General features: G+C 53.9%; 9 protein-coding genes across 9 annotated transcripts; 7 read left to right on the top strand and 2 right to left on the bottom strand.

The window, feature by feature from the left end:
- Nucleotides 1-379: 379 nt before the first annotated feature.
- MRS44_014578 (uncharacterized protein) lies at nt 380-9,115 on the top strand (the record flags this gene model as incomplete). Its single annotated transcript, XM_065618470.1, has 14 exons — nt 380-557; nt 618-2,013; nt 2,067-2,172; nt 2,219-2,406; nt 2,458-2,593; nt 2,645-2,753; nt 2,807-3,559; nt 3,757-3,770; nt 4,092-4,166; nt 4,915-5,082; nt 5,766-6,053; nt 6,479-6,612; nt 6,669-8,990; nt 9,049-9,115. The coding sequence occupies 14 exons, from the start codon at nt 380-382 to the stop codon at nt 9,113-9,115; spliced, it is 5,934 nt and encodes a 1,977-aa protein (XP_065474542.1).
- A 1,536-nt stretch (nt 9,116-10,651) lies between these two features.
- MRS44_014577 (uncharacterized protein) lies at nt 10,652-12,556 on the top strand (the record flags this gene model as incomplete). Its single annotated transcript, XM_065618469.1, has 1 exon — nt 10,652-12,556. The coding sequence occupies one exon, from the start codon at nt 10,652-10,654 to the stop codon at nt 12,554-12,556; it is 1,905 nt and encodes a 634-aa protein (XP_065474541.1).
- Nucleotides 12,557-13,186: 630 nt separating this feature from the next.
- MRS44_014576 (uncharacterized protein) lies at nt 13,187-14,213 on the top strand (the record flags this gene model as incomplete). The annotated part of the gene is made up of 4 exons (XM_065618468.1): nt 13,187-13,375; nt 13,432-13,485; nt 13,536-13,692; nt 13,750-14,213. The coding sequence occupies 4 exons, from the start codon at nt 13,187-13,189 to the stop codon at nt 14,211-14,213; spliced, it is 864 nt and encodes a 287-aa protein (XP_065474540.1).
- A 279-nt stretch (nt 14,214-14,492) lies between these two features.
- Nucleotides 14,493-15,056, bottom strand: MRS44_014575 (uncharacterized protein; the record flags this gene model as incomplete). Its single annotated transcript, XM_065618467.1, has 1 exon — nt 14,493-15,056. The coding sequence occupies one exon, from the start codon at nt 15,054-15,056 to the stop codon at nt 14,493-14,495; it is 564 nt and encodes a 187-aa protein (XP_065474539.1).
- Nucleotides 15,057-15,543: 487 nt separating this feature from the next.
- MRS44_014574 (uncharacterized protein) lies at nt 15,544-16,513 on the bottom strand (the record flags this gene model as incomplete). The annotated part of the gene is made up of 2 exons (XM_046284290.2): nt 15,544-16,416; nt 16,469-16,513. The coding sequence occupies 2 exons, from the start codon at nt 16,511-16,513 to the stop codon at nt 15,544-15,546; spliced, it is 918 nt and encodes a 305-aa protein (XP_046127299.1).
- A 1,487-nt stretch (nt 16,514-18,000) lies between these two features.
- On the top strand, nt 18,001-20,004 carry MRS44_014573 (uncharacterized protein; the record flags this gene model as incomplete). The annotated part of the gene is made up of 2 exons (XM_046274160.2): nt 18,001-18,225; nt 18,277-20,004. 2 exons carry the CDS (start codon nt 18,001-18,003, stop codon nt 20,002-20,004), a joined length of 1,953 nt encoding a protein of 650 aa, XP_046127300.2.
- A 1,153-nt stretch (nt 20,005-21,157) lies between these two features.
- MRS44_014572 (uncharacterized protein) lies at nt 21,158-22,503 on the top strand (the record flags this gene model as incomplete). Its single annotated transcript, XM_046271449.2, has 6 exons — nt 21,158-21,201; nt 21,259-21,391; nt 21,456-21,538; nt 21,614-22,214; nt 22,271-22,402; nt 22,468-22,503. The coding sequence occupies 6 exons, from the start codon at nt 21,158-21,160 to the stop codon at nt 22,501-22,503; spliced, it is 1,029 nt and encodes a 342-aa protein (XP_046127301.2).
- Nucleotides 22,504-23,140: 637 nt separating this feature from the next.
- MRS44_014571 (uncharacterized protein) lies at nt 23,141-23,982 on the top strand (the record flags this gene model as incomplete). The annotated part of the gene is made up of 3 exons (XM_046277284.2): nt 23,141-23,682; nt 23,757-23,861; nt 23,919-23,982. 3 exons carry the CDS (start codon nt 23,141-23,143, stop codon nt 23,980-23,982), a joined length of 711 nt encoding a protein of 236 aa, XP_046127302.1.
- Nucleotides 23,983-24,393: 411 nt separating this feature from the next.
- MRS44_014570 (uncharacterized protein) lies at nt 24,394-25,620 on the top strand (the record flags this gene model as incomplete). Its single annotated transcript, XM_046284724.2, has 1 exon — nt 24,394-25,620. One exon carries the CDS (start codon nt 24,394-24,396, stop codon nt 25,618-25,620), a length of 1,227 nt encoding a protein of 408 aa, XP_046127303.1.
- Between the last annotated feature and the right edge of the window lie 7 nt (nt 25,621-25,627).

Here is a 25,627-nt window from a genome sequence, read left to right as displayed (position 1 = left end):
CGCTAGCGCAGGGGAACTGGAGTGCCACGGGGGTCCCTGGCTCAAAGACAGGCACTTCCAATTCGTCCCCTGCAAGTGAAAGCCCCAGAACGCGATGTCCACCCTCGCGTCCATCATCAGCCGTCACATCCCTACTGGCCACGGTATTTCATTTCGTCCTTTCGCGTCGCCATTAAGAGTATACGAGGCATTCTTTGCATCTGCCTTGGGTTCAACAAGGTGTTTCGTTTTGTTGATATTTTGGCCTTTGCCCTTCCATCGTATCGCAGTTATTTGTTGCGTCATGGGCTCTTTCTTCTCGGTTTAACTTCGAACAGTTCTTTCCTTGATCATACACTGACTTACACCTGCGTATCCTGACGCTTTCAAGCCCCTCGCCATGGCTGGCTTTAACCGCTTTGGCTTCATGGCCATTGCGGTCGTTTTCCATATCGTCTATATTTTCTCAATCTTCGATGTCTACTTTGTCAGCCCAATCGTTTCGGGCATGCGACACTTCAAGGTCGAGCGTCCTGAAGCTGCCAAAGCCCCTGCAGACCGGCTCGTCCTCTTCGTTGGTAAAGCACCCACGGCGCATACTCGAGTTGTTAACCTTCGCTAATCAACTACTTCTCCAGGTGACGGACTACGCGCCGACAAAGCCTTCCAACAGCACCCCGAGCCATACCCCGAGTCCGAAGAAGATCTTACCCCCCGCCATCTCGCTCCCTTCCTGCGTTCGCGAGTCCTCGAGCATGGAACCTTCGGTGTTTCCCACACTCGTGTCCCGACCGAATCTCGCCCAGGCCATGTCGCTCTGATCGCTGGATTATACGAGGATGTCTCGGCTGTCGCAACTGGGTGGAAGATGAACCCTGTCAACTTTGACAGTGTCTTCAACCGCAGTCGCCATACCTGGAGCTGGGGCAGTCCCGATATCTTACCCATGTTCCATTATGGTGCTGTTCCAGGCAGAGTCGACGCCTCCTGGTATGAACCCGAGTTTGAGGACTTCTCCATGGATGCTACGGAACTCGATTACTGGGTGTTTGACCATGTCAAGGACTTCTTTGCCGAAGCCGCCAAGAACGAAACCCTCAATGCTGCGCTTCATGAAGACAAGTTGGTTTTCTTCCTTCATCTACTTGGACTCGACACCAGCGGGCACGGTTTCCGACCTTACTCTAAGGAATATCTCAACAACCTGAAGGTGGTGGATCAGGGCGTCAAGGAGATTACCGAGCTCATCCAGAACTTCTATGCCGACGATCGCACTGCCTTCGTCTTCACGGCTGACCATGGCATGACTGACTGGGGCAGCCACGGTGACGGACACCCCGACAACACCAGGACTCCTCTCATCTCCTGGGGATCGGGCGTTGCGCCTCCTGAATTGCACCCCAACTCGGTCGCCCCTGGACACGATGAGTACTCGGCAGACTGGGGTCTGGATCATGTACGCAGGCATGATGTTGCTCAAGCAGATGTCGCCGCTCTCATGGCATACCTAATTGGCGCCGAATTTCCAGCTAACGGTGTTGGAGAACTTCCTTTGGAGTTCCTTTCAGCAAGCCCCAAGGAGAAGGCTGAGGCATCCCTCGTCAACGCCCAGGTGATCCTTGAGCAGTATCGAGTAAAGGAGGAGAAGAAGAGAGCAACAGAACTCCGCTACCGACCTTACGGACCTCTCAGTGAGGAGAACCTCAGCCCAGAGGAGCGCATCAGCCGTATCCGCGCTCTAGTCGAAGCTGGACAGTACGAAGAGGCCATTGAAGAGTCGGACGCCTTGATTGCCATTGGACTTCAAGGTCTCCGTTACCTCCAAACATATGATTGGCTATTTTTGCGTGCTCTTATCACGATTGGCTACCTCGGCTGGATCGCCTACGCTCTCACAACTGTCCTGAGTCTGTATGTGCTTCAGCACAGTGTCCCATCCCAACGCAATCTTCTGGGCTTCTTCTTCTTCTCATCCGTCCTCGTGGGGCTCTACGCATCTTTCATTGTTTCAAAGTCCCCTCCGACTTATTACCTGTATACTTTTTTCCCGTCCTTTTCTGGGAAGAAGTGTACGCTCGCAGAAACAGCGTCTCCCAGGGATGCCAGGCTCTGTTCGGACACATCAAGTCAGGAGGAGCGGTGGCTGCGCTAATCTTCAACATCGTTCTTTACATCGGTATCATTCAGTCTTTGGTATGGTCCTTTTCCCGCCATCTTGTCTCTTTCTAACTCGTATCAGGCGCTGGGATACATTCATCGCGAGATCTTGACTGGGCTGTTCGTGCTGGGTGCCTTCTGGCCTTTGACATGCGGTATCTCATTCTTGAGATCGCATCTATTCCTGAGCTTGCTCTGGTTCCTGTCTTGCCTGGCCATGAGCACTTTTACGCTCTTGCCAGCTATGAAGGTTGAAAATATCCCTCTCATGTAAGCTGCGACCACTCTCACTAAAACAGGGTTTTTGACTGACGGTGACAGTTTGGTTGGTGGTGGCCTCATAGCTCTTGTTGGTCTCGCATACTTGGTCCTCGAGGACTTTATCTTGTCAGACTTTTCGTCTTTCAAGACCAAGTCGAAGCGTCTTCACGGTAGCAGGACGGTACTTGGAGCACAGGTAAAATACGTTTTCTCAGTTGGTAGAAGCAAGGATAGCTAACGTGCGCAGATCGGACTCATCATTCTTTCGATGATAGTTACTCGGTCGAGTGCCATGTCACTACAGGCTAGACTAGGCCTTCCACGTGGGAACCAAATCATGGGTTTCATCATTCTATGTGAGATGAACTCTTCTTAGCCATGCTGATAGTTCTAAACTAACGAGTGCCAGTTGCATCTTTTCTTCTGCCCTTGGCATACCGATTGCAGCCCAACAGTCACTATATGCACCGTCTTGTTGTCATCTTCTTGACTTGCGCCCCGACGTTTGTTATTCTGACCATCTCCTACGAAAGCCTTTTCTACGTGGCTTTCAGCATTACTCTACTGGCCTGGGTTCGTTTAGAATACGCTTACCAGGCTTTCACACAGGGCAAGGCCAAGCGAGAAGGTGTCGTTGCTGAACAGCAGAAGCGTGAGCTGGAGGCCTTCCGGCCTTTGACTCTATCAGACGCACGAGTCTCACTCTTCTTCATGGTGTTGCTCCAGTCAGCCTTTTTCAGCACGGGCAACGTTGCGTCCGTGGCCCAGTTCAGCTTGGAAAGCGTGAACCGGCTGTTTCCAGTCTTCGATCCTGTCTCACAGGGTGCTTTGCTGATTCTCAAGCTGATGATTCCTTTTGTGCTGATCTCAGCCAACCTGGGGGTCTTGAATAAGAGACTGGGAGTGGCGCCATCAGCACTATTCATGGTGGTTCTAGCAGCAAGCGATATTCTGACGCTCTATTTCTTCTGGGTTGTCAAGGATGAGGGCTCGTGGCTGGAAATTGGGTCCACCATTAGCCACTTTGCCATTGCAAGTGGCTTGTGCGTGTTTGTCGCGGCACTCGAGGGAGTCAGTGCCGTCTTCATCGCTGGAATTGAGATTGAAGATGGAGAGCAAGTGTCAACAAACGGAGAGCCAGTGTCGAGTCCAAAGACGAACGGTAAGGCGTCGTTGACAGTAAAGGCAGAGTAGGTCGACTACAATATTAGAAATGATAGATTAATGTGTCTTGTTACTCTGGTCGTTGAGAGCCAGAAGAAGGCATGTCTTGAATAACAACTTGGTCAACCAGGATACAATATGAACCATGTGACCGGGGCGGAGCGTTTAACGTTGTAGGGCTGAGGTTAGGGACAGCACGGAAGATGCCCGTAAGTCCTGGTGACTTTGCTCTGAAGAGGTTGCAGGAGGGGGATTCAACCGTTTCTTGGCGGCATCCATTTGTCTTGATGTGCCTCAGCTCTGATCACGTACCAGGAACACAATGATGCGAGTCCGGGGACTGGGGCCGAAGATGCGGGGCACTTGCCCGGTTAGGAAGTGCGAGATGGCGGCCTGATTCACATGTGAAAATGCTCCTCAAATTTGAATGACACGACGGTAGCTTCCGGTGAGACACGCCGGAGCAGGGCTTTGCTGCACGAAGATCCATCCACCTGATGACATGGACAATGTCCTGCATGGTTTCTCAGTTGAGGCATCAGGTCAATGGTGCACCAAAGCCACAGCTGCCAGCCCTGGGAGTTTATGACGATGAGCGGCCAGGGGTAAGTAGAAGGCCCGTCTCTTAGTTGAAGGCCGGAGATTTTATAGTGACATAAAGTCCGCCGGGACGGGGAGAGTGAGAACAGGTACACGGTACATCGGTCCCAGACAGGCGGCTCTTCCGCTTCCCCAGCTTTTTCACGAGACATGTCATGCTCGAGTGAGTCCTGCTTCACAACCAAGCCCACTAAGCTAAACTAGGGACTACCGCCGCCGCCATCGCCCGCCAGGGTCCCATTCACATGTCATGAAGCGCCAGGACTCCGTGTCTGGTTCGTTGCTGATGTGTGTCGATCGATATTGCAACTTTATGCACATGCCTCTGGCTTTCTTGTGTGACGAACGTGTCGCTCTACTCGAGATCGTCAACGCAGGCACGCGCTCTAGGGAGCACATCACGCGCGCAAGCCGCAGCTCACCAAGAACCCCTCAAAACCACGATAAGCGTCAAAGTGATCTGGCATAGCTCCCGTCGACCCGAGCCGGGGTGGCTTTTAGGTGCGCTGGTCGACGTGGCGAGAAAAGTCGTGGTCTCAGATGACGTCGATGTCGCCAAGTCGCCCGAATCTATCACCGATGATGGATAAGTAGCCTGCGAATGCCACGCTCTCGTTAGATGGTTTATAGAGCCTGTCCTCCCGCCCGTGGGCCTTCTTGGTCGAACGTTGCATCCCCTGCCTGCATCAAAATCCTCCCTCAGCTGATTTGGCATCAGGTCCTCGTCTGGTCTGATGCTCTGGAACCTCTCAGCTGCGCTTTGATGTCCAGGCCCTTCCGCGTCGACCACTTACACGACCTGTAATAAACGCGTCTAATTCCACACCTGAAGAAGTTCCAAGATCACCTCTCGCCAAAGTGCCCAGCCTCACGGAGATTGTGCCTGATACGGCATCAATCATCAACCCAGCACACGGCCGAGTATAGAGTACAAGGAAGGGGTGGCAGGCCCGGAGCACGGAGCCACAGTGGAGCTGCGTCCTCCACCATCTCCGACGTTGCAGGGCCGCCATCATTACTGAAAATCTGGAGTCTGCTCCCCGACGATCCCGCGATTCTCTCCCTCCCCCTTTGAATCTCTTTGCTTTCCTGACGAGAGAGAAATATCGCAGTCTATTGTTTTCAAAGCTTATTCCTCTTAATCATTGCCAAAAAAAAATTCTCCAGTTCCAATCCGACTTTCCGCATTCCATCGCTTTTCCCTTCCAGAGTTGCCGAGTTCCAGATCCTCAACCGCCCCCGCTAATACGCACCTTTTACCTGTCCGTCGATTGCTCTACCTAGCGCGAGCTGCAAAGTGCCTTACCCACGTACGAAAAAACCGACGGACAAGCTGGCTTGCTTACATTCGTCCGGCCTGACCTGGCCTTGTGGATTCACGAGGCTTCATTGTTCATTTTTGCCTGCGGTGGCTCAGAGGCAAAGCTGAGTAACACGAGCTGGTGGGAGGCAAGGTACCCACAGGGTATTTCCCGCCTGCCAAGGAAGGCAAAGCCGCAAGGTTAAAGGACAAGAGTGTGACCTGGCCGGTACTTCGTACCTGCTCTTTTGGTTGGTGCAGTGGTGGTGTCGGTGTCGGTGCTGGCTGGTGCCTCAGTCCGTAGGTGGCCGCGCGCAGCAGCCCAGATCGCAACCTCCTTCGAGTTCCCCCTCTCTCCGATCCGACGATCCTCGACTCCCTCTACTTCGCTTCGCATCCTCGCCGTTGGCTGAGCCGACTTGATGGACGTGGAAATGTCGTCAGGGGACGCGCCGCCGCAGGCGCAACCGCAACCGCAGCAGCAAGAACAACCGAACCAGCAGTCGTCGACACCAGCGCCCTCGGTCGCGCCCGCGCCGCCCGCTCCCAGCACATCGACGTCAACCTCGACCGGAGCAATGAGCTTTCGGAGGTGAGTCGTTCGGATTCTGGCTCAGGTCTCAAAGTGCTGATCCCCTCTTTTTAATACACAGACAACGAGCGTCACGCGCATGCGAGGTATGCACCTTTTCTTTCAGACTCGTCTGCCGAACCTTGGCCCATGAAACCCCCCCGTTCCCCTCAACATGAGCCGAGGCATCAGCGGGCACCTCCACCTCATCATGGCTGTCCATCGCGACTCCCGCCATATGACAACGACAGCCTTTCACGCTCTCTTTTCCTCGGAATTGTAATGAATTGAATCAAATGATGCTAACGACTATCATTCTTAGACATGCCACGCAAGAAAGGTACATCAACTTTCGCCTATGAGCACCGGCGCTCATCAATCCGCGCCACTTTATTCGTCCTCGGTTTAACCATCAACTGTGATGCTAACCCACATCTCCCATCCAGGTTCGATGCGACGCGGCGAGCCTTGGTGTGCCCTGCACCAACTGTGTAGCCTTCCAGATTGAATGTCGCATTCCAAACCCTAAGCGCAAGAAGACTCAAGGTACAGGTAGTCAAGCCAACAAGGATTCAGATAGGTAGGCATCATCACCTAGCCTCATCGTGTCCTGCTAACCACATGATCATTCAACAGTGACCGAGGCGATGGCACTGAGGATCCTTCACCTCGTCCTGTCGCTCCGACTGCGACCAGCTTCGCCCCTCGGACGCCCTCTGTCTTCCACTCGCACAATGGCACTCCACCAACCACATTGACAGAAGCTCAGGCTCGGAAGGAAGAGGTTGATAGTGGCACATATCTCGATCTTGTCATGAAGCCCAAGTTCACACGTGCCCCGATCACCGAAGCTGGGAGAGTCGCATACCTCGGCGAATCTTCCAATCTCACACTTCTTGTTCACGACCGTCAAGGCTCGGCCGATGTCGTTCACTACCCGCTGCCCGAGAACGTTCGCGGCTCCCGAGCCCGTCTCACTGAGCTCGACAATGTCGAAATCGACATTTTACATCAAAGAGGAGCATTCCTACTTCCTCCACGCGCACTCTGCGACGAACTCATTGACGCCTACTTCAGCTGGGTGCATCCCATTGTGCCCGTCATTAACCGCACCCGCTTCATGCGACAGTATCGAGATCCTAAAAACCCTCCATCGCTGCTACTTCTTCAGTCCGTCCTCCTTGCCGGAACTCGGGCCTGCAACAACGCTCAGCTGATGGACGCGAATGGTTCTACGACACCAGCAGCCCTAACTTTCTACAAGCGCGCCAAGGCCCTGTACGATGCAAACTACGAAGATGACCGTGTAACAATTGTCCAGTCGCTACTTCTCATGGGCTGGTATTGGGAAGGACCTGAGGATGTCACCAAGAACGTCTTTTACTGGAGCCGCGTGGCGACCATTGTTGCTCAGGGCTCGGGCATGCATCGATCTGTCGAACAGTCACAGCTAAGTCGCTCAGACAAGAGGCTGTGGAAGCGCATTTGGTGGACGCTCTTTACTCGTGACCGATCGGTGGCCGTGGCATTGGGCCGACCTGTTCATATCAACCTCGACGATGCGGACGTGGAAATGTTGACGGAGGATGATTTCATCGAGGACGAACAAGACCGCGTGAGCGAGTATCCACCCGACCCAATCCACGTTCAGTTCTTCCTCGAGTATGTTAAGCTCTGCGAGATCATGGGCTTGGTGTTATCACAACAGTACTCGGTAGCCTCCAAAGGCCGGCAACGAAATGCCATCGATCTCACTCACAGCGACATGGCACTGGCCGATTGGCTTCAGAACTGCCCCAAGATCGTCTACTGGGAGGTGCCACGCCATCACTTTTGGTCCGCTCTCCTTCACTCAAACTATTACACGACGTTGTGTCTTCTACATCGAGCCCATATGCCGCCAGGTGGCTCTGCACGGTTCCCCGATCCCTCGCCATACCCGTCGCGAAATATCGCTTTCCAGGCGGCGGCCATGATCACATCGATCGTCGAAAACCTCGCCGCTCACGACCAGCTACGATACTGTCCAGCTTTTGTTGTTTACAGTCTATTCTCCGCTCTAATCATGCATGTTTACCAAATGAGGTCACCTGTGCCTTCGATTCAGCAGGTGACACAGGACCGGTTGCGCAGCTGCATGTCGGCTATGAAGGAGATATCGCGAGTCTGGCTGGTGGGCAAGATGGTCTATGCCCTCTTTGAGTCCATCATTGGAAACAAGGTGCTGGAAGAGCGATTACAAAAGGCTGAGGGCAAGCGACATCGAAAGATGCGTCAGACTCTCACAACACAACTGGAACAGCATAGTCGACAGGCAGAAGCGCCCAAGCGCAAATACGACGAGATGGCCATCGATTTTGGCACCAATACTCCTCAACCTCAGGAGTCATATGAGAGGTCACGCCCACAGACGCCGAGTGCCGTCAAGGCAGAAACAAATTCGATGCAGCCACCGCCTGTAACCTCACCAGGTGCACGACAGAGTGCGGCAGACACATTTATGGGAGGGACGAACTCGAGACCACAAACCCGACCAGCGACACCTTTTAACCCCTCATTCTCGGTGCCGCCAACGCCTCCAGATCTGTACCTTGTGACCAGAAACTCGCCGAACCTATCTCAGTCCCTGTGGGAGAACTTCCAGCCAGATCAGCTGTTTCCAGACAGCGCTGCTATGCCAGCATTCCCAAACCTATCGCCAATCCAGACGCACGCCTCCCTCGATCACAACGCGATGGGGCCAGTACCAGGCAACGGGCAAGGCGGGATGGCCAACCAGCAGGCCGGGCAATTTCAGCAGCGAGGAAATGGAATTCTGCCACAAGGCTTCCAAGGGCATAACAACATGTGGCAACCAAATCTTGATCCGAATTTGCCGGAAGGGCAGAGTCCTGATAGCTGGAGCAGCACTTCGGGCCAAGGCCAAGCGGTCCCGACGACACTTAATGTAGAAGACTGGTAAGCATTCATTTGCGGCGTTTGATTAAACTGTTCTCAGGCTAACCCTTTTCAATAGGTTCCAATTCTTCGGCATCAATGGCACTGATCCAAATCACCTCAATCTTGATATACCACTGGGCTGAGGAGATACACAGGGGCAGGTCTATAGCGTTGTCTAGGTCAGCTAGTATCGCGAGGGCATTTCCACCAAGATGGAGCGTGCCGGTGCTCAGCAGTGGACATGTCTTAGGGGAGCCCCTTGATATGTTGGATCGGTTCAAGCCCAGATGGTATCTAATGATGGGATGCGGGAGACCCAACACCTGGCCGGGGACAACGCTGGCTCGTCTATCACATCAAAGATGCCCCTCATAGAGCTTTGATGGATGTTCAGATTTTCGAGTACCAAGAGTACGGCACCTTGGGGGCTGTTTCTGGAAACAGGTGCTACTAATATCGAAAATGGCTGGGAATGTGTCTGAGCTAGCCTGGGCGGGCAAAGGGGCTGCATGAGACCAAACAGAGTCTCATGGAAGGTCGGTGAAACATTAACCAATCTACCTAGTTGGATACTATGGCCTCCATACTATATATATCAAACATGCATGCAGCAGTTGACTTCCATGCTGGGCCATGATGGATGACGGCAGCTTTGCGGTGACTGGCTTGGCCGGCCACCTGGTCATATCGGAGGAGGTCAAGGCGCCTTCTGGAAGATTTTCAGATTTTCAGGGGACTTGGGGACAGTTCTCAGGGGCTACAAGCGGCCGGGTTAGTGGGGGTGCACGTTATCTTGAAGCCAGAGACAATGATGCAGCCAATCCGCTACAGTCAAAGTTTGGGTCTACAGTGGACCAAGTTCCGCCGCCTCCACGCGGCCCTGTTCACCCACCTAACTCGTCACCCTCGTCACTTTGGAAGTCCCTCGATCGTTATGCATAACTTTGTATCCATTGTCTCCATAAGTAGCAACCGTTATTGACCTGCGTATGCTGCTCCGAATGACAGCAATTTAGCCTTTCCAGGGCAAAGGTCAAGACACTGCGCGGGCCGGACTGGAATGGATTGGCTCATTTACAGTTGAAAAGGTGTTGGTCGAGTCTAAAGACAGCGCGGCCGCTTGCATCATTTTCGGTCGCTCCCATCGCTTGGTGCTACTGCCCACTGCGACTGCTGGGCTGGCCTTAGCTATTCCCGGAGTTTGGCTGGCGGAGGCCCCGTTCCAAGCACAAGGAAGCAACCTTGTCCCGACCGACCACAACCACTCGAATACAACCTCGACCGAAGTGTCCACGACAAACCTTTGAGGCCACAGCGAACAACGGCCACGACGCAGCAGTTTCAATCCTACATTCATCCATTCTTGAGGGCCACAGGAACAGATGTTGCGCTGAACCACCACCAGCATTGGCTCTGGCACCTTACTCATCCTCCGTTCTCAAGTCTCCGCCAGCAAACGGCACCCCCCTGGCCACCGTCTGTCCCGCCGTCCATCCATTTCCGTCTCCGTCTGCCTCGTCATCTCGCCTCCTACGTCCTTTGCCGTTTCTTGATACATTGCCCCGAACTGAATGACTACAACTACGACGACAGGAGAGACGCCTTGAGTGCCACGCACTGATGCAAAGCCGCGAGTACACGACCCGCGAGCTTCCGTCGTCGCCGAGTTGGTGGCTATCATGACCGAACCGAGACGCTCTGCGAGGCCCTCGCCGCACAGGTCTTCGTCGGCCCTGGCGCCCGCTTCACGGTCTTCAGATTCCGCCTCCGTCCGGCCACGAAACCGCCGTCTTATCAGCACGGCAGACGGCGACGACGACACCGCCACGTCCACCAACCTCCACGATCGAGGAGCGAGCCGCTCCCGCCGCGGCCGCAATCCCAACAACGTCCACGACACGGCAGCCTCGCCCTCCCCTGCGCGGAGTTACGGCCTCTTGTCCGCCTTCAGCCCCGCCAACAGCAGATCCGCGAGCCCTCTACCTTCAGAACGAGGCGGCGCCAGCCCCCATCGCACCAGCAGTGCTGCCAACCTGACAAATTTCTTCAATGACTCTCTGACGCAGAGCTGGGCATCTGTTCAGGGGTTCGCCTCGTCCCTCATATCGGGCGACGACGGCCCGGCAAGGAGGTCCCAGTCCCATAATCGAGCGGGCACTCGACCTGGGAACTGGGGCATGGACTTTTCTAGCACCAGCAACTCGACAAATGCCGCTGCATGGGGTCCCGCGCCTCCCAAGGAGCCAGGCCTGGGCGACGTGGGTGCTGGTTCGCGGGAGGAGCGTGAGGCTGCGCTCAAGGCTGCGAAAAGAGCCATGGTGCTGGAGAGTCACGACGGCGTCAACGGGGGACTCGACACCAGTGGGAAGCATAAGCGCCGCAACTCGGACGAGTCCGCCGCCGAACAAGCTCAACCTCAGGAATACTTGGTCTACATCCACAAGGTTGAGCCCAGTGACACTTATGCCGGGCTCATCTTGAGATATCAGTGCCGGGAGGACGCCTTCAGGAAGGCCAATGGTCTCTGGACTCGAGACAGCGTACAGATGCGCCGATGGTTAATGATCCCGGTTGATGCTTGTGACGTCAGGGGACGGCCTTGCGATCCGCCTTCATGGCAAAACTCGCAGGGCGTTGACTTGCTTGCTCCAACTCCTGCGGCTGAAGAAAGTACAGCAACAGGGGCAACACATGACGATTTCTTTAGTCGGCCTACGAACGGGACGTCTTCGGAGTCTAGAGTGACCGACGAAGAGGAAAAGCGATGGACACATGTTCGCTGGGTCAAAATTGACTCGTTCCAGCATCCGGTTGAGATTGCGCGGGTTGCGCGGAACGCAATGGGATACTTTCCTCCTCGACGGAAGAAGAGCATTCGAACTATTTCAACATTCTCGACGCCACGGCAAAGTCTCGATTTATATAGCAACCCCCCTGGTTCCGCGGGCACCGCGTCTCGTCGTCAGAGCTCCCTCGGTCACAGACCCCAGTTCTCGGGAACAATAACTTCAAGTCCTGGGCGGGCAATCAGCGAGGGAGGCGAGTCTTTGCCGTCGTGGATGCGGCGACCTGGAGGAGTAGGCTCCATGGGCCTCAATTCGCGAGCACCAGGACCAGATAAGGACTATCTTACTACGTGGACCAAGAAACATCTTCCGGGGCTTAATCTGGATAGTCTCCCTTCCATGTCCGTCATGGGCTCGGAGACAGCGCATTTTGGATTCAAATCAGGAGAATCAGCGACTATTGTCGAAAACCACACCAAGGAAGGACATGACACCAACTCAACGACACAGCAGGGAATTGGGTTAGATAAGGCTGCGGCAGCTGTTGAGACTTGGCTCAGGGGTGCCCTCTCTCGAAAGCCGAGCACGCAGTTGGAAAGGATCCGTGGCAGGCCTGAACGAGACGGCGATCTCATCGAGCTGACGGATACGGGCAGCGATGATGGCAGGCAGATGATGGGAGGACCGACCAGCCTGATGGAAGCACTATCAATCGGGACCACCAGCCGAAGTGAGGGTGATGGAGCTCTCCGGGGACGGATCGTGGCATCAGGGGCCAAGGGTGGCAAAGATGATTAAACAAGGCCAACTATACCCCAGCTGGTTCGATGCTGGTGTCTCACACACGGAGTCATGTTGTTCAAAGTAGAAGTGCTTGGGTCGGATCAAGATTGACGGCGTTTAGTTGCTGGCGAGTTAATCACTGGGCTGTCTGTACAGGAGGGCGTCTGCATCCATGTTAAACTACCTTTAAGCTGCGAGGCGTTGGGAGGGCATTCGTGATTCTTCAGGATATTTGATACTGCATAACTTGTAGCAACTTGACAACCTAGCAAGAAACAGGTAGCAGATTTTACAGCATTGACAAACTACATGCCTATTATCTCGGTGTCCAATAAGATGAGCATGTCAATTCGTGATTCGAATGCAAGTAGGTGCATCTGGAGGTGCTTGCTGGGTTGCATGTGGTATGTGGTCCTTTGCCTTAGTGCATGCGCATGGAGATTGATCCATCCCCCCCACGTCATCCTCTCGCCCAATTATTCTGCGTGGCCGCTTCAACACCAACAAAAACCCCATACGTAGCTTGATATTTGGTTTCATTCATCAGCCATATCATGCCCACCACAGACGGCGCCTAATAAACACAGCATCTATCATTCATCGTTGGAGTAGCTCAGCTGCAGCTGCCGGCGAGCCGCAGCCGAGATGCCCATCTGCATCGAATGCCGACACCCCGTCAAGACGCTCTGGACGCAATACTCTGGAGCAGGGGACAAGGCTAGCGGGCACAACATCCGCCTCACTGTGTGTCGCAACTGCGGCCAGTTCTGCGACAAGTATGTCGAGCATGACTTTGTCGTGCTCTTTATCGATCTGGTGCTCATAAAGCCCCAGGTGAGTTTCCCTTTGTCCCCCTTACTTGGTATCAAACATTGACACACTCATGTCAGGTTTATCGTCACCTACTGTATAATACTTTGACGAGCGATGATGATCGTTTGGATGTATGTCTTTGGCCCTGAATTTATGAACTTTACTAATTGTCAACTCATAGCCTTCCATAGTTCGTCTGGGAATCCTTTTGCTTCTATTCGACGTCTACTTGACCTGGGCTCGCATCGAGAAGCAGACGGTGCCTGATGCCGCGCCAGGCGAGAGCAACCTCGGAAAGCTCGCGCAACAGTCGATTGTCTTTCAGTATCTCTTCTTCCGTGAGTTGTCCCATCTCCATTATTCATCTTCTTTGTGCTGAGATGCCATCCTTATAGTTGTCTTCTGCGCCCTGTCCACGGCGGCGTTTCATGTGAGCATCCGCTTCCTCACCTCATCCACATTTTCACCTCTCAACGCACTCGGTATCCTCCCTCGGTACTCACGGCCAAACTCGGTCTCGACAGCCCTGCTTGTCTCCTCCTACTCCAAGCTGTTCCCCATTCTCATGGTCATCTGGGAATACGACGTCCCTGCCGCCGCCAGGTCACTCGGCTGGGCCGTCGTGGCCAACAATGTCGAGGCACTGCGCATCCTCCTCGACTGTGGCTACACTACGGCATGTCTTCTAGCCATCGCAGGCGCGGCTTCGCGCTGGGTTGTTGGCCGTGTCGTCCTATACGCTGCTGGACTCGCCGATGTGGACTCGATAGGCGGGAGCAACATCGCCGAGGACGGGAGAGCATTATGGGCGCTGATGATATACGCGAAGGAGTGGGCCAGTCGGCTTGCTGTCGGATAGGGCCGTCCGCAGGTGGAGGATCATCCGTTGGTTGAGATTCATCCACAGGTAGTAGAGGATCACAGCATGGGCTTCCAAGAGAAGGATTGGGTCTGTCCAGCGCATTTCGGCTTGATAATAGAAGCGACCAACTCCGTTTGTAAAAAGACATGATACCTGTACGGGGGTAAAACAACAATATAAGATTACAGGCGTATCCCATCAGCCCTTCAGCGCGCAAGCAAGTCCATCAATCCCGTCCGCCCAGCTCTTCCTGACATGGTGTATGTATGTATCTATTCATCGAGGTACTCTTCGCGAATGCCGGTTCGTCTCGGCGCAATCAGGGGGTGCAGCTGGGCCATGAAGGTGATGGCCCACATCAGGTAGCAGCTCACGATGGCGAGAATCAGCGACGACCGCCAGAGCCTGTAGTAGTCCAGCGTTAGCAAATCCGGATGTCATGTCGAAGGGCGACGGCGATCGCAAGGCGGCCGAAACGAGAACTGACACTTGGTTTTCTCCCTTGGGGGCAAGGAACCACGACGCAACACACAGGGCCGCGATGACAACGAGGCCGATAAAGACGGCGTATCTGTGAGCATTGCGACTCTTGTTAGCCAACCCATCCACGCGTCCTAGGAGCAAGCTTGGACAAGCAGGGGGAGGAACGGGATTGCCATTTACCCTTGAGCCATGTTTGCGGTTTGCGCTTCTTCGAAAGATGGTCGAGTCGAGCTTGATCCCGCCGGCAGGAGAGCTTCGTTTGGGGCGATGGGGCGGACGTTGAAATCGGGGGCTTGGGGTGAGCTTCTCGGGAGGTTCGATGTCGGCGATGGTAGCTTGTTGCTGGATTGGTTGCATCACTGCGAAGCGACACGCAGGTCCAAGCTGAGTCAGCCAATTAGGCAGTGAGACTTACCCTGGAGCAAGATAGAGAGTCTTGACGGCAAGGATGAGTGGCAGACGTGTAAGCTATATCACCTGGAAACTAAATAATATTTAATGTCTATCGGTTGAATAATTAAAGCGTAGGCATGTTTCTATTTTATCTGACTCCTAGGTATTTATGCCTGATCGTTTGTGGTCTTGATACTCTTAACTCCTTCACTTACAAGACACTTCCCGCACAACGAACCAACAAGCCATCTCCCTCGTGCCAAGCTTGACGAATTTCAGTTCCCTCCTCTATAAAGGGGATGTCTTTTTACTAGGCAGGGCACCGTACACGCTCCATGGGCCTGCTTACATGAATTACCCACAATGTAGATGTTGCACATTCTGGCAGGTTGTCAGGATGTATGCATCGTCTAGGTGCGTATAGTAATGGTCTATTGAATCAACACCTTTGCTAGTTATTCTCATATTTAAGCCCAGCTTCCTTCCGCACCGCTCCATATATTCCAGTCATATCTACTGAAGGTCCGGCATGCCCCTTCAACTTGGCCAGATGCGCATCAACTATCTCTATGTTGTGCAGAGTAGCACCAACATCCTTGGCCAAGCTCAGGGCATGCTTGGCATCCTTTCGTGCTAGATCAACACCAAACAACGGCTCCTTCTTATGGTAGTCACCGCTGAGCATCTGAGCGCTACACGCAGCGTACGCACCCCCGAATAGAGAGTCGACGAACTGGTGGAGGACGTCAGTGCCGAGACCTGTCTTCTCCGCCACAACGTGCGCCTCGGCGAGCTGCTCAACCATGCTGAGGATAAAAGTGTTGCCCAAGACCTTGAGCTTTAGAGCCTTGCTGTAAGGTTCATCCGACATGTCGATCTCGGCCACCGCGGTAACGCCCTTGAACCATACCTTGGCCTTTGTGACACTGGCAGCGGGTCCGGCGAGCACTCCGATGAGGAGGCCCGCGTCCGCCATGACGGGAGTTCCAAAGATGGGAGCGGCGACAAACTCGCCGCCCTTGGCCACAACGTCCCTTGCGAGGGCCTCGGTGGTCTCAGGATGGATGGTTGAGCTCTCGATGAAGAGCTTGCCCTTGAGATCACCTTCGAGGATCGTCTTGTACGTCTCCTGGACGGCCTCATCGTTGGCGACGCACGAGAAGATAACGTCTGCTCGAGAGATCCCCTCAGAGAGGGATGTGACAACTTCTGATTTACCCTGGGGGAGACTGTTGCTGTGGTCGATGGCCCGCTGGGCTGAGCGGTTAAAGAGGAGAAGAGGACCGTCAAGATTACCCTTCTCGACTATGTTTTTGCTAATTCCCTGATTCTAATTAGTTCCACTCCATCTATATATCATGGCTATACAAACTCACCCTCCCCATGTTGCCAAGGCCAATCCATAGAAGCGTAGGAGCCATGATGACGGTGTAGGCTATGCGACCGAGTTGAGACGAATGGTTCTAGAAGCCAGTCAACTACCTAGATGTATTCTTAGAGCTATTCTCCCACTCTTGAGGAAGCTCTGTCTTTCTTTTATACTGCATTTTAGCCGCCCAATCCGACATAGGCGAGATCCAGCGCTTGCACAAATTAGAAGGTAGCTCAACAAAATACCTCCAATCGCCAAGCTATGAGTGGAGGAGTATCAGGCCCGCGACCAATTGACTATTTGTCCGTTGGCTCCTTCGAGATGGATAGAGATGGATAGAGCGGGATATTCTCGGTCTCTTTCACACTACTGTTGGTTACGGGGGTTGAAAGGTCATGTAGTTTGTTCCTTCGCGCGAATTTTCTCGGCCGGGGGACCTTTGCATCTCCGGCAGACTGGGGATATTGAACAACCCGGGGTGAGAATATTGCAGGTTACTTTGGCTTGACTTCACACGTCATTGTCAACTTATAAATGTCATTGCTAGCATGTGATATCTGTACAATTACGTGTTGTTTGCACAAGGGCCTTTCCCCTTCAACAACATAGACATTCCTTTGGCTCTCGAATGGAATCATAGTACCTAGATTTCCCATAGTCGGTACCGAGCCAAGCCACCTATTACCCAGTTTACATAGTCTAGATGCATCGAATGACTCCATTCTCAAACTCCCAGCTCCTTAGCCCAATTGTAGAATAACAAATCACATCAGCTGTTGAAGAAGGGCACAGCGAGGACAGTGCAAATCCACTTACCTAAGCAGATTGATGCCCGCTGAAGGGCTCGAGGTGCTGCGGAGAGACACCCCAGAGCGATGGATTCCTACCTGTCGCCATCACCCATGCCATGGAGCTCGGCATGACGCAACTGCCGAGCTGGGGTAGCCGGAGCTCCCATCCCCGGTCGTCTGAATTGACTCAATTGCCTGCCGAGTCCTCGAATAGGTACTTGGGCACTCTAACGCAATGCCCACTGTCCAAACATACAATTCGCCTCGGTTGAAAAAGCCACGACAGTCTAGAAGGTATAAAGCCCACGTTCAACCCCTGTCAAATTGCTAATAACCCCCTTATTATGGTTTAGTCTTGCCAGAGTACCGACGCTCTGCAGCATCACCAAGGCGACATCGGCGCAGGGCCGAGAGCTTATCGGCTTATCGGCCACATCTCTCCACTAAAAAAGTTGCTTTACCCCCACCAACTCACGTCCATCTTTGTAAGTCGCGCTGCTTGCTTTTTGACTCACGAACCCCAGGGTTGCATCCTGCCATCTTCCTCGGCCCCTTGAGAAAAAGAATATTGGCCTGGCCGTCCCTCCAGCTATGCTCTGCAGCTAGCATTGATCTTACTCCCCTCAAGGCCGCTCCTAATCGCTCTGATCGCAGGTCATCCGGGGGAGCTGCTGTATATCAACCCTCGTCCACTTATTATTCCGGGCTCGCCCGGGAATCGTCATTGCTCATCGTCACCAGCATCATGAGCTGGCCTCGCGTATGGGAGAAGGCCTCTCGCTGCGGTAATTATCGCCCAGTTACCGAACGGCGCGTCGCGGGTGCTTCACACGTCGCGAGCATCCTTCGGCCCCGGTGCCGCGGCTTTGCTTCACAAGCCAACAGCCCGAAATCATGTCTCGGCTCCGGTGCCGCTCGATACATGTCGGCGGCATCCATAGCCCGTGCCAAGAAGAAGGTTCTTGACCGAGTATGTCAACCACCTGGTGACTACATGACTTGCTACTGACTCGTTCATCAGGACTTCATAGTCTCTGTTCTAGAGGTGTCACCAACAAAGCGAGATGCCAAAGGCTATCTACAAAAGTATGCCGACAAAAGCCCCAAGTCTCTTGCCGAGGCGCCCAAGTTCTTCCAGGGCGATGAGCAGCAACAGACATCGTCTACTCCGTCAAAGCCCTTGCATGTGGCCATCATGAAGCTTCGTGCCCCACAAGAGCTCGACACAGAGACTCTTCGTGGGGTCGCAAATACCTTGTCCCAACTACACAAACTTGGCCTCTTGAGTGTCGTGGTTATCGACTGTGGCACCGATGAGAACCGCCTCACTTTCCAAGACCAAGCATTCCGCCTCTGCGAAGCCATTGACGGGTTTGGGGACATCGGAGCACGTCTGGTTAAGAACGCCATTGTGCGTTCAGAGGACAATTCGCCTGCTGACGTTCGGGTAGAGGACCAGGGCTTTATGGACCGCATTCTTCGGCACCGTATGATGCCTGTCATCCCATCACTCCTCAGCCGTAGTGAGACTCAGGCCCCTCAGCCGGTCGATTCGAACAAGGTCGTTCTGGCTCTCACTAGGTACTTTGCGGGTTTGCAGTCCAGTGGCATAGTTGACTCGACGGGCACGAAACTCCACCCTAAGACTGTTGCCTTGGTCGAGAGAATCATTATCCTCGATCCGCTCGGAGCCGTTCCAATGACAGGTCGACCGGGCGCTTCGCATCGGTTCATCAACCTTGAGCAGGAATATGGATCCATCCTGAAAGAGCTAATGGGCCCAGATGGCTCACCTCTTGCGGAAGAGAGCCCACTCCGTGCCTCAATCAAAGCGCATGCTGCGAACTTGACTCTAGCCAGGGATGCCTTGGCTATACTGCCGTCCACTTCGTCGGCTCTTATCACTACGCCTGATGCCGCGGCAAACGTGGTCGCTACTACAAATAGAGCGAGCCCAACGCTCGAGGATGAACCGTCTTTCGAGTTTGGTGGCATGGTCACAACCCGACGCAAGAAGAATCCCCTCCTGCACAATCTGCTCACGGACAAGCCCGTCTTCTCATCGTCGCTCCCGATCACACGTGCCCCGGCAAATTCTGGCAAAGCACCAGTCATTGGGGTATCAACGGGTTCGACACTGCTTAAACGAGGCATGCCCCTGACGATATTCCCAAATCCCCGCGAGAACCCATGGCGCCCACCTGAACCTGGAGGCCCTAGGCTTCGCCTGACTGACAAAGACATCGATCTCCCCAGGCTGGTTCACTTGATCGAAGATTCTTTTGGAAGGAAACTGGATGTCGACGACTATTTGAAACGGGTTAACGAGAACATTGCTGGTATCATCATCGCTGGAGAGTACGAGGGTGGTGCCATCTTGACATGGGAACGCCCGGAGGGTTTGGACGATCAAACTGCACACGAACAAGGCCGCTATGTTCCGTATCTGGACAAGTTTGCTGTTTTACGAAAGAGCCAAGGCAGTGGTGGTGTGGCCGACGTTGTGTTCAACGCAATGGTTCGGGGTTGCTTCCCAGATGGCGTCTGCTGGAGGAGCCGAAAGGACAACCCGGTGAATAAGTGGTACTTTGAGAGATCAACGGGTACAAGCAAGCTGTCTGGTTGCAACTGGACAATGTTCTGGACGACGCCAGAATTGGATCACCGGCACCCAACGCTTCGAGATTATGAGAGTGTGTGTCGTGGTGTGGAGCCTTCATGGGCGGACAACAAACACATATTGGACTGATTGGAGGGGGATACCGGTTTGGGACTAAAAAGACAGAGCAACGAAGGGAGGGAGAGATGGATTTCTGGCTCAGAATGTTGCCTACCTATGCTGAGCAATAGGAAATGGGTCTTGAACAGATATAACGAATCAAGCATAACGAATTAAGAGAAAACACCCATTGCCAATACTTCTTGGGTAACAGCGTGAGTATACCGGCTTATGTATTGTTTCACGCCCATTTGTGGTTATCAGTGGCTTGTTGTGTACAACTCGTTCGAGGCCGACATAGTTGAGCATTTTTGGCCTCCTTGGTTCTTGGCAATTGTAGATAGTGAGAGAGGGAGATCTCCTTTTGCTATTCCCCCGTGAAGGGAAAGGCAGGCCGGTCTCGACAAAGGCTTGTCGAGAGTATTAATGGTGCATTTTTCTTGACAACCCTCGATGATCTGCTTTCTCTATCTGAAGCTTTGGTTGTGTTATTGCTGTATTATTATTGCTGGGTTGCCTTGATCCCAGGTTGGCTCATAATTGAGGTTCTCATCTACAGCCCGTACTGTAGATGCCTTAGGTACCTAGCGTTAAGTAGATGCCTGGATCCTAGGCTCAAGATGACCTAGTGGTGATGCCGTTACGTGCTCATCAAGAGTGACTCGTCATCAAGGTGGCTTATTGTCCATGAGCAAGGGCAATCAAGTGGCTGATTATGCCTTCCCCTTTGGTGACTCTAGGCTCCCCAGGGATGAATTCCACGTGACTCTTCAGGCGTTACTCGTATGGCAGGTACGAGCGAGTCCCGTACAGCGTACCTTGCTGTAGCAAAAGAGCTAGGGCCACCTTGCGGATCTGCAGGTAGGTCGTCGGCCCGTCCTGGCTGGAGCCTTGGGGCCCGGGGGGGTAGCAAGCCCCTGGAAAAGGGAAAAAACTGGCTCCTGCTGCAGCTGCGACAGGGCATTTCGCTTCTGACAGCGCTCCAGGCCCATATCTAGTACCTGCCTGCCTCGACCTGCTCCGTACCTACGCTGACGCAAAAGCCAATTCTCCAGCTTCCACCATCCTCCCTTTCCCCCTTCAAACCTCCAGATATTCACCTCCTCGACCTCGGAAGCGCGAGCGTAAATCCCATTTCGACAGACCATTCATTTTCTCGAAGCGATCCGGAAATACCGCCAAGATGGATTTCAGCAAGAACTTTGGCAACATTGGCAAGAACCTCTCGTAGGTGCTCCCCTGGCGCCCTCGATGACAGCAGAGCTGCGCAATCTCCCCCCGAAGCTTTACCAGTGTCCCAATTCCACCCGACCATGGCTCACCACGTCAATATAGCAGCTTTGGGGCTCAGATCACCCCCTTCGCGTCGCGCACCTTTCAGTATACAAAGGAGCAGCTTGGTCAGGCTGAGGACAAGGTGGGTTGCGCCGTCTGCGCCTTATCGCGCTCCCGCTGTGGCTAACCTGACATGTGGCATACAGACCCAGCTCCCTCCCGACTACATTGACCTCGAGAAGCGTGTCGACGCCCTCAAGCAGGCTCATCAGAAGATGCTTGCTGTGACGTGAGTTTATTGCTTCTATGTCCTTGCCCCGGCATGGCTTCCCTTGGGAGCGTTTATCTGACACGACGCTTATAGCTCGCAATATTCTAACGAGGCCTACGATTACCCCCCTAACATCAAGGAGACCTTCCAGGACCTTGGCCGCACCGTCAGCGAAAAGGTCCACCTTCTTTCCTCTGCCACCTCCCCCGCCGAGGCCCAGGCCGCTCTCGTCGCTCCCCCTACTGCCAAGCCGCAGCCCAAGACCTTCAGCCATGCCGTCGCTCGCGCCAGTTTGTCTAGCAGCCAGCTGCTTCACCAGCACCACACTGGTGCGGGTGAGGACCCTCTGGCGACCGCTCTGGAGAAGTATGCGCTTGCATCTGAGCGTGTTGGTGAGGCCCGTCTTGCCCAGGACGCCCAGATTCAGAGCCGATTCCTGGCTGGCTGGAACACCACCCTCAACACCAACCTGACCTTTGCTACTCGCGCTCGCAAGAATGTCGAGAACTCCCGCCTTTCCCTGGATGCCGTCAAGGCTCATGCCAAGGGCACCACCTTCAAGCTTGGTGGCAACGCGCAAGGTGGTGAGCAGCACGACGAGCAGGAGCTGAGCCCCGAGGCCCAGGAGGAGATTGAGAAGGCTGAGGATGAGTTCGTAACCCAGACCGAGGAGGCTGTAGGTGTCATGAAGAATGTGAGTTCTGTTGCCTGAATGATATCTTTGAAGTGTGGTCTTGCTAACCAGACTAGGTTCTTGACACCCCTGAGCCCCTGCGCAACCTTGCCGAGCTCGTTGCCGCTCAGATTGAATACCACAAGAAGGCGTACGAGGTGCTGACTGAGCTCGCCCCCGTCATCGAGGGCCTGCAGACTGAGCAAGAAGTGCGTCGTGCCTCTGCCTTTTAAGTAAATGTCGATGCGTTGAAAGGGGCTGACATTCTGTCCAGGCCGCTTACCGGAAGAGCCGCGAGGAGTCTTCCTAAGTCAGCTTTGACCGGCTTGTGAGTAGTGACTTGGGATAGTGATGCTCAGCAGCTGCGTGACGGGATTGCTGGATCGATTTTGCGATGGACTGTGTGTGATCCCCGCAAGTGCTGCTTGTATTGTGCCTTTTCCTTATTTATTTTTTGTTTCCCTGTGTCGAGATTACTTGCTATTTCTGGCAGGTATCAGGTATTGTCTTGGCCAAGGTATTGAGATATCAACCAACTCAAGATGAGGGTTTCTTTTTTCATCCTTATTCGTGTACCAGTCCCGGGATTTGATAGTTGTCCAGGACCAAGACGCGCAGTGATGTGTGATTGCTTGAAGGCTGGATGTGAGGCCTACTTTGACCAGTTCACGAGTATTTGGATCCCTTAGAATAGACCAAGTCTAACGACCTTTACTGACTATTATTATGCCATCCGATGCCAATTGTTGAAGGTATCAATACCTCGAAATGCTGGAACCGCATGGTAGCCGGACGAGACTCGGAGCTCCGGGGCTCACGTGACCATACACGTGCCGGCCAGATCGGCAATGCTGGGGCTAGAGTCCAATGAGGTCAATTCAATTTCCTCTGACCATTCCATCAACCTCGAATCCACGACGAAGCCATTGCCAATTGACCTCGCCAGCATGCGGCCGACAGCTCGTGTGTTTGCGCGCTACCTGGAGGCTGGTACTCCCACCGGCCTCACGGGTCTCTGGACTCATGCCACGCCCCGATCGACGCTTCTGTACCTGTACGGAACGACCCTCAGCAAGCTCCAGAACATCCCCGAGACGTCCATGTACCGCCAATCCGTCGAGGCCGTGACCAAGCACCGCATGTCCCTCGTCGAGCAGCTGGTCCCCCCGGGCTACGAGGAGTGGGCGGTCCGCGCCAAGGAGCTCGTCAACAAGAACTCGTCACAGTTCCGCGTCGCCAGCGGCCGAGTCGACGGCAGCGAGGCCCGGACGGTCAAGATCGGAAACAAGGTCTTTGTGGTGGGCCGCAAGCACGAGGAGGGCGACATCCGGCTCGAGGAGTGGAACGGGGAGGTCAACGAGGGCCCCGAGTACGAGGGCATCCGGACGGCGGCCGAGCGAGAGGACCAGGTCGTCTGGGCGGAGCGCAAGCCCCTCGAGAACCACGAGCAGGTTGAGTGGGAGGATGAGCCCCAGCTCACTGCTGACCAGTGCGTTTTACCCGTCGTAGATACACGGCAATTGGAGGGGTATAGAATTGGGCTAATTAATTCCCGCGGTATAGGATCTCGGAGCTCGAGCACAAAATTGGCGCTGGCCTCATCGAGGAGGTCATCCAGGTTGCCGAGGGCGAGCTCAAGCTGATTGAGACCATGGAGAAGACCAAGGTGTAAGTTCTCATGCTTCCATATCGCCGTTTCGAAGCGGTACTGATTGCCAATTGCAGCTGGGAGGACCTCGAGGAGAAGCCCGTCGAGGGCCAGTGGACGTACTTTGACCGAACCAACTAAACCGGCCGAGAGGATGATTTTTTTTGTAAAAGTAGAGGGGGAGCTGTGTACATATGGTGATGGAGCTGGGTTATTGGTCTGGTCAATAGAAATGAGTTGAGAGCTCTGATTGATCTTGAATGTTGACGCAGCTCGTAACGAATCCCGTCATTCATTGTATTGCCTCCAATGCCATGACATTTACTGGATTGGATGTGACGGCCAAAGTAAAAGCACCTTTGCGTTCATACGTCCACTCTGGCCCCTCTGCAATTGGTTATATATTCTTATCATCCTCAATGTATCCATGAGATCATACCGTCCACAAGTAACTCAAGAGCTGAGATGGTGGGGCAACATTGAAGAACTTCAAGGCTTCTTCAACTTCACCTCTCACAACACAATTACCCTACAACTACATAAGAAAAAAAAATGTCTCTTCTAGAGCCACCATCTTTCTCACAGCAGAGCAGGTCAAACAAACGCAAGAGACCTGCATCTTCCCCTGACGATGACTTCCCTAGCTCACTTCCGTCTCATCTCCCCCACGACTCCATCAACCCTCACAGCCACACCCCCGGCATAGTCGCCCAGTTTGCCATCGCAGGCCTCTCAGAGACAGACTTGGACCCGGCTCAGCAGATCCCCGACTTTCCTCACCGGGGTCTCAACCGCAAGTCCGTAGGCCGTATCGAGATTGAACCTGAGCCTGAGGAGGATCCGGACACGGACGCCGACGAGGATGCTGCACCTGCAAAGAAGAAGACGACCCAGCGGAGGCGTGGCGGTCACTTTGATGTTCTACTCCAGTCCATCCACCATTTTCTCGATCAGGGAGAGATAGAAAAGGCCTCGCGCGCTTATGGCGTGCTTCTTCAGCTCCGACCCTCAGGAGGACCAGTTGATCTCCGCCACCATAGCCTCTGGGCCATCGGCGCCGAGATCCTCATGCGACAAGGCGAGCATACTTCCCCCGAAGACGACAAGCCCGAAGATGAAAAAAAGGCATTGCCAAAGAGATGGGGTCGCGCAGCAAACATGAACAAGGTCAAGGCCTACTTCGACACCCTCATCCAGCAGCACCCATACGACTACAAGCACCCGCAGAGCATCTCGGCGCTGGATTTTTGGCTCGCCCTTTTGAGCTGCGAGATCTACAATACGCACACGGAGCATATGTTAGCCCTAGAACGCCTGGCACGGGACGCAGACCAAGATTCTCGCCGCGGATCCTTTGGTCATGACGGCAGTTTCGGTAGTGACGACACAGAGACTCAAGAGGCCCGGTTGGCGCAGAGAAAGGAGGAGCTCAGGCTTCAGGCACTTGGTGCCATGAAGGACGTCACCAAGAGAATGGATGAGTTGATGCAGGACATGCCTTACTCGAGGAACCAACACTATCTTCGGCTTCGCGCCATGGCCTCACTTTATATCGCTGACCTGGTCCTCCCTACAGGACCTACCTCGGCTGCGAGGTTTCAACAGGCACAAAGGGCAAGGCAAATGGAACAGAAAGCGGCTAGAGATGAGCTGCAAAAGATCATAACATATGGAGGCGAACTAGACGAGGCTGCAATGGCCGTCCTCAACCCCTCTGAAGACTCTGAAGAGGATACATCTATACCGCTATACTCGAGCCTCCCTATCCGGGAGCTCTAATTATCGC

This window comes from Fusarium solani (genome assembly GCF_023522795.1).
Source record: "Fusarium solani strain SB1 chromosome Unknown bctg00000010, whole genome shotgun sequence".
NCBI classification, from domain to species: Eukaryota; Fungi; Ascomycota; class Sordariomycetes; order Hypocreales; family Nectriaceae; genus Fusarium; species Fusarium solani.
The sequence above is the reverse complement of the archived record's forward strand: the minus strand, read 5'-3'. Positions and strand labels throughout refer to the sequence as shown.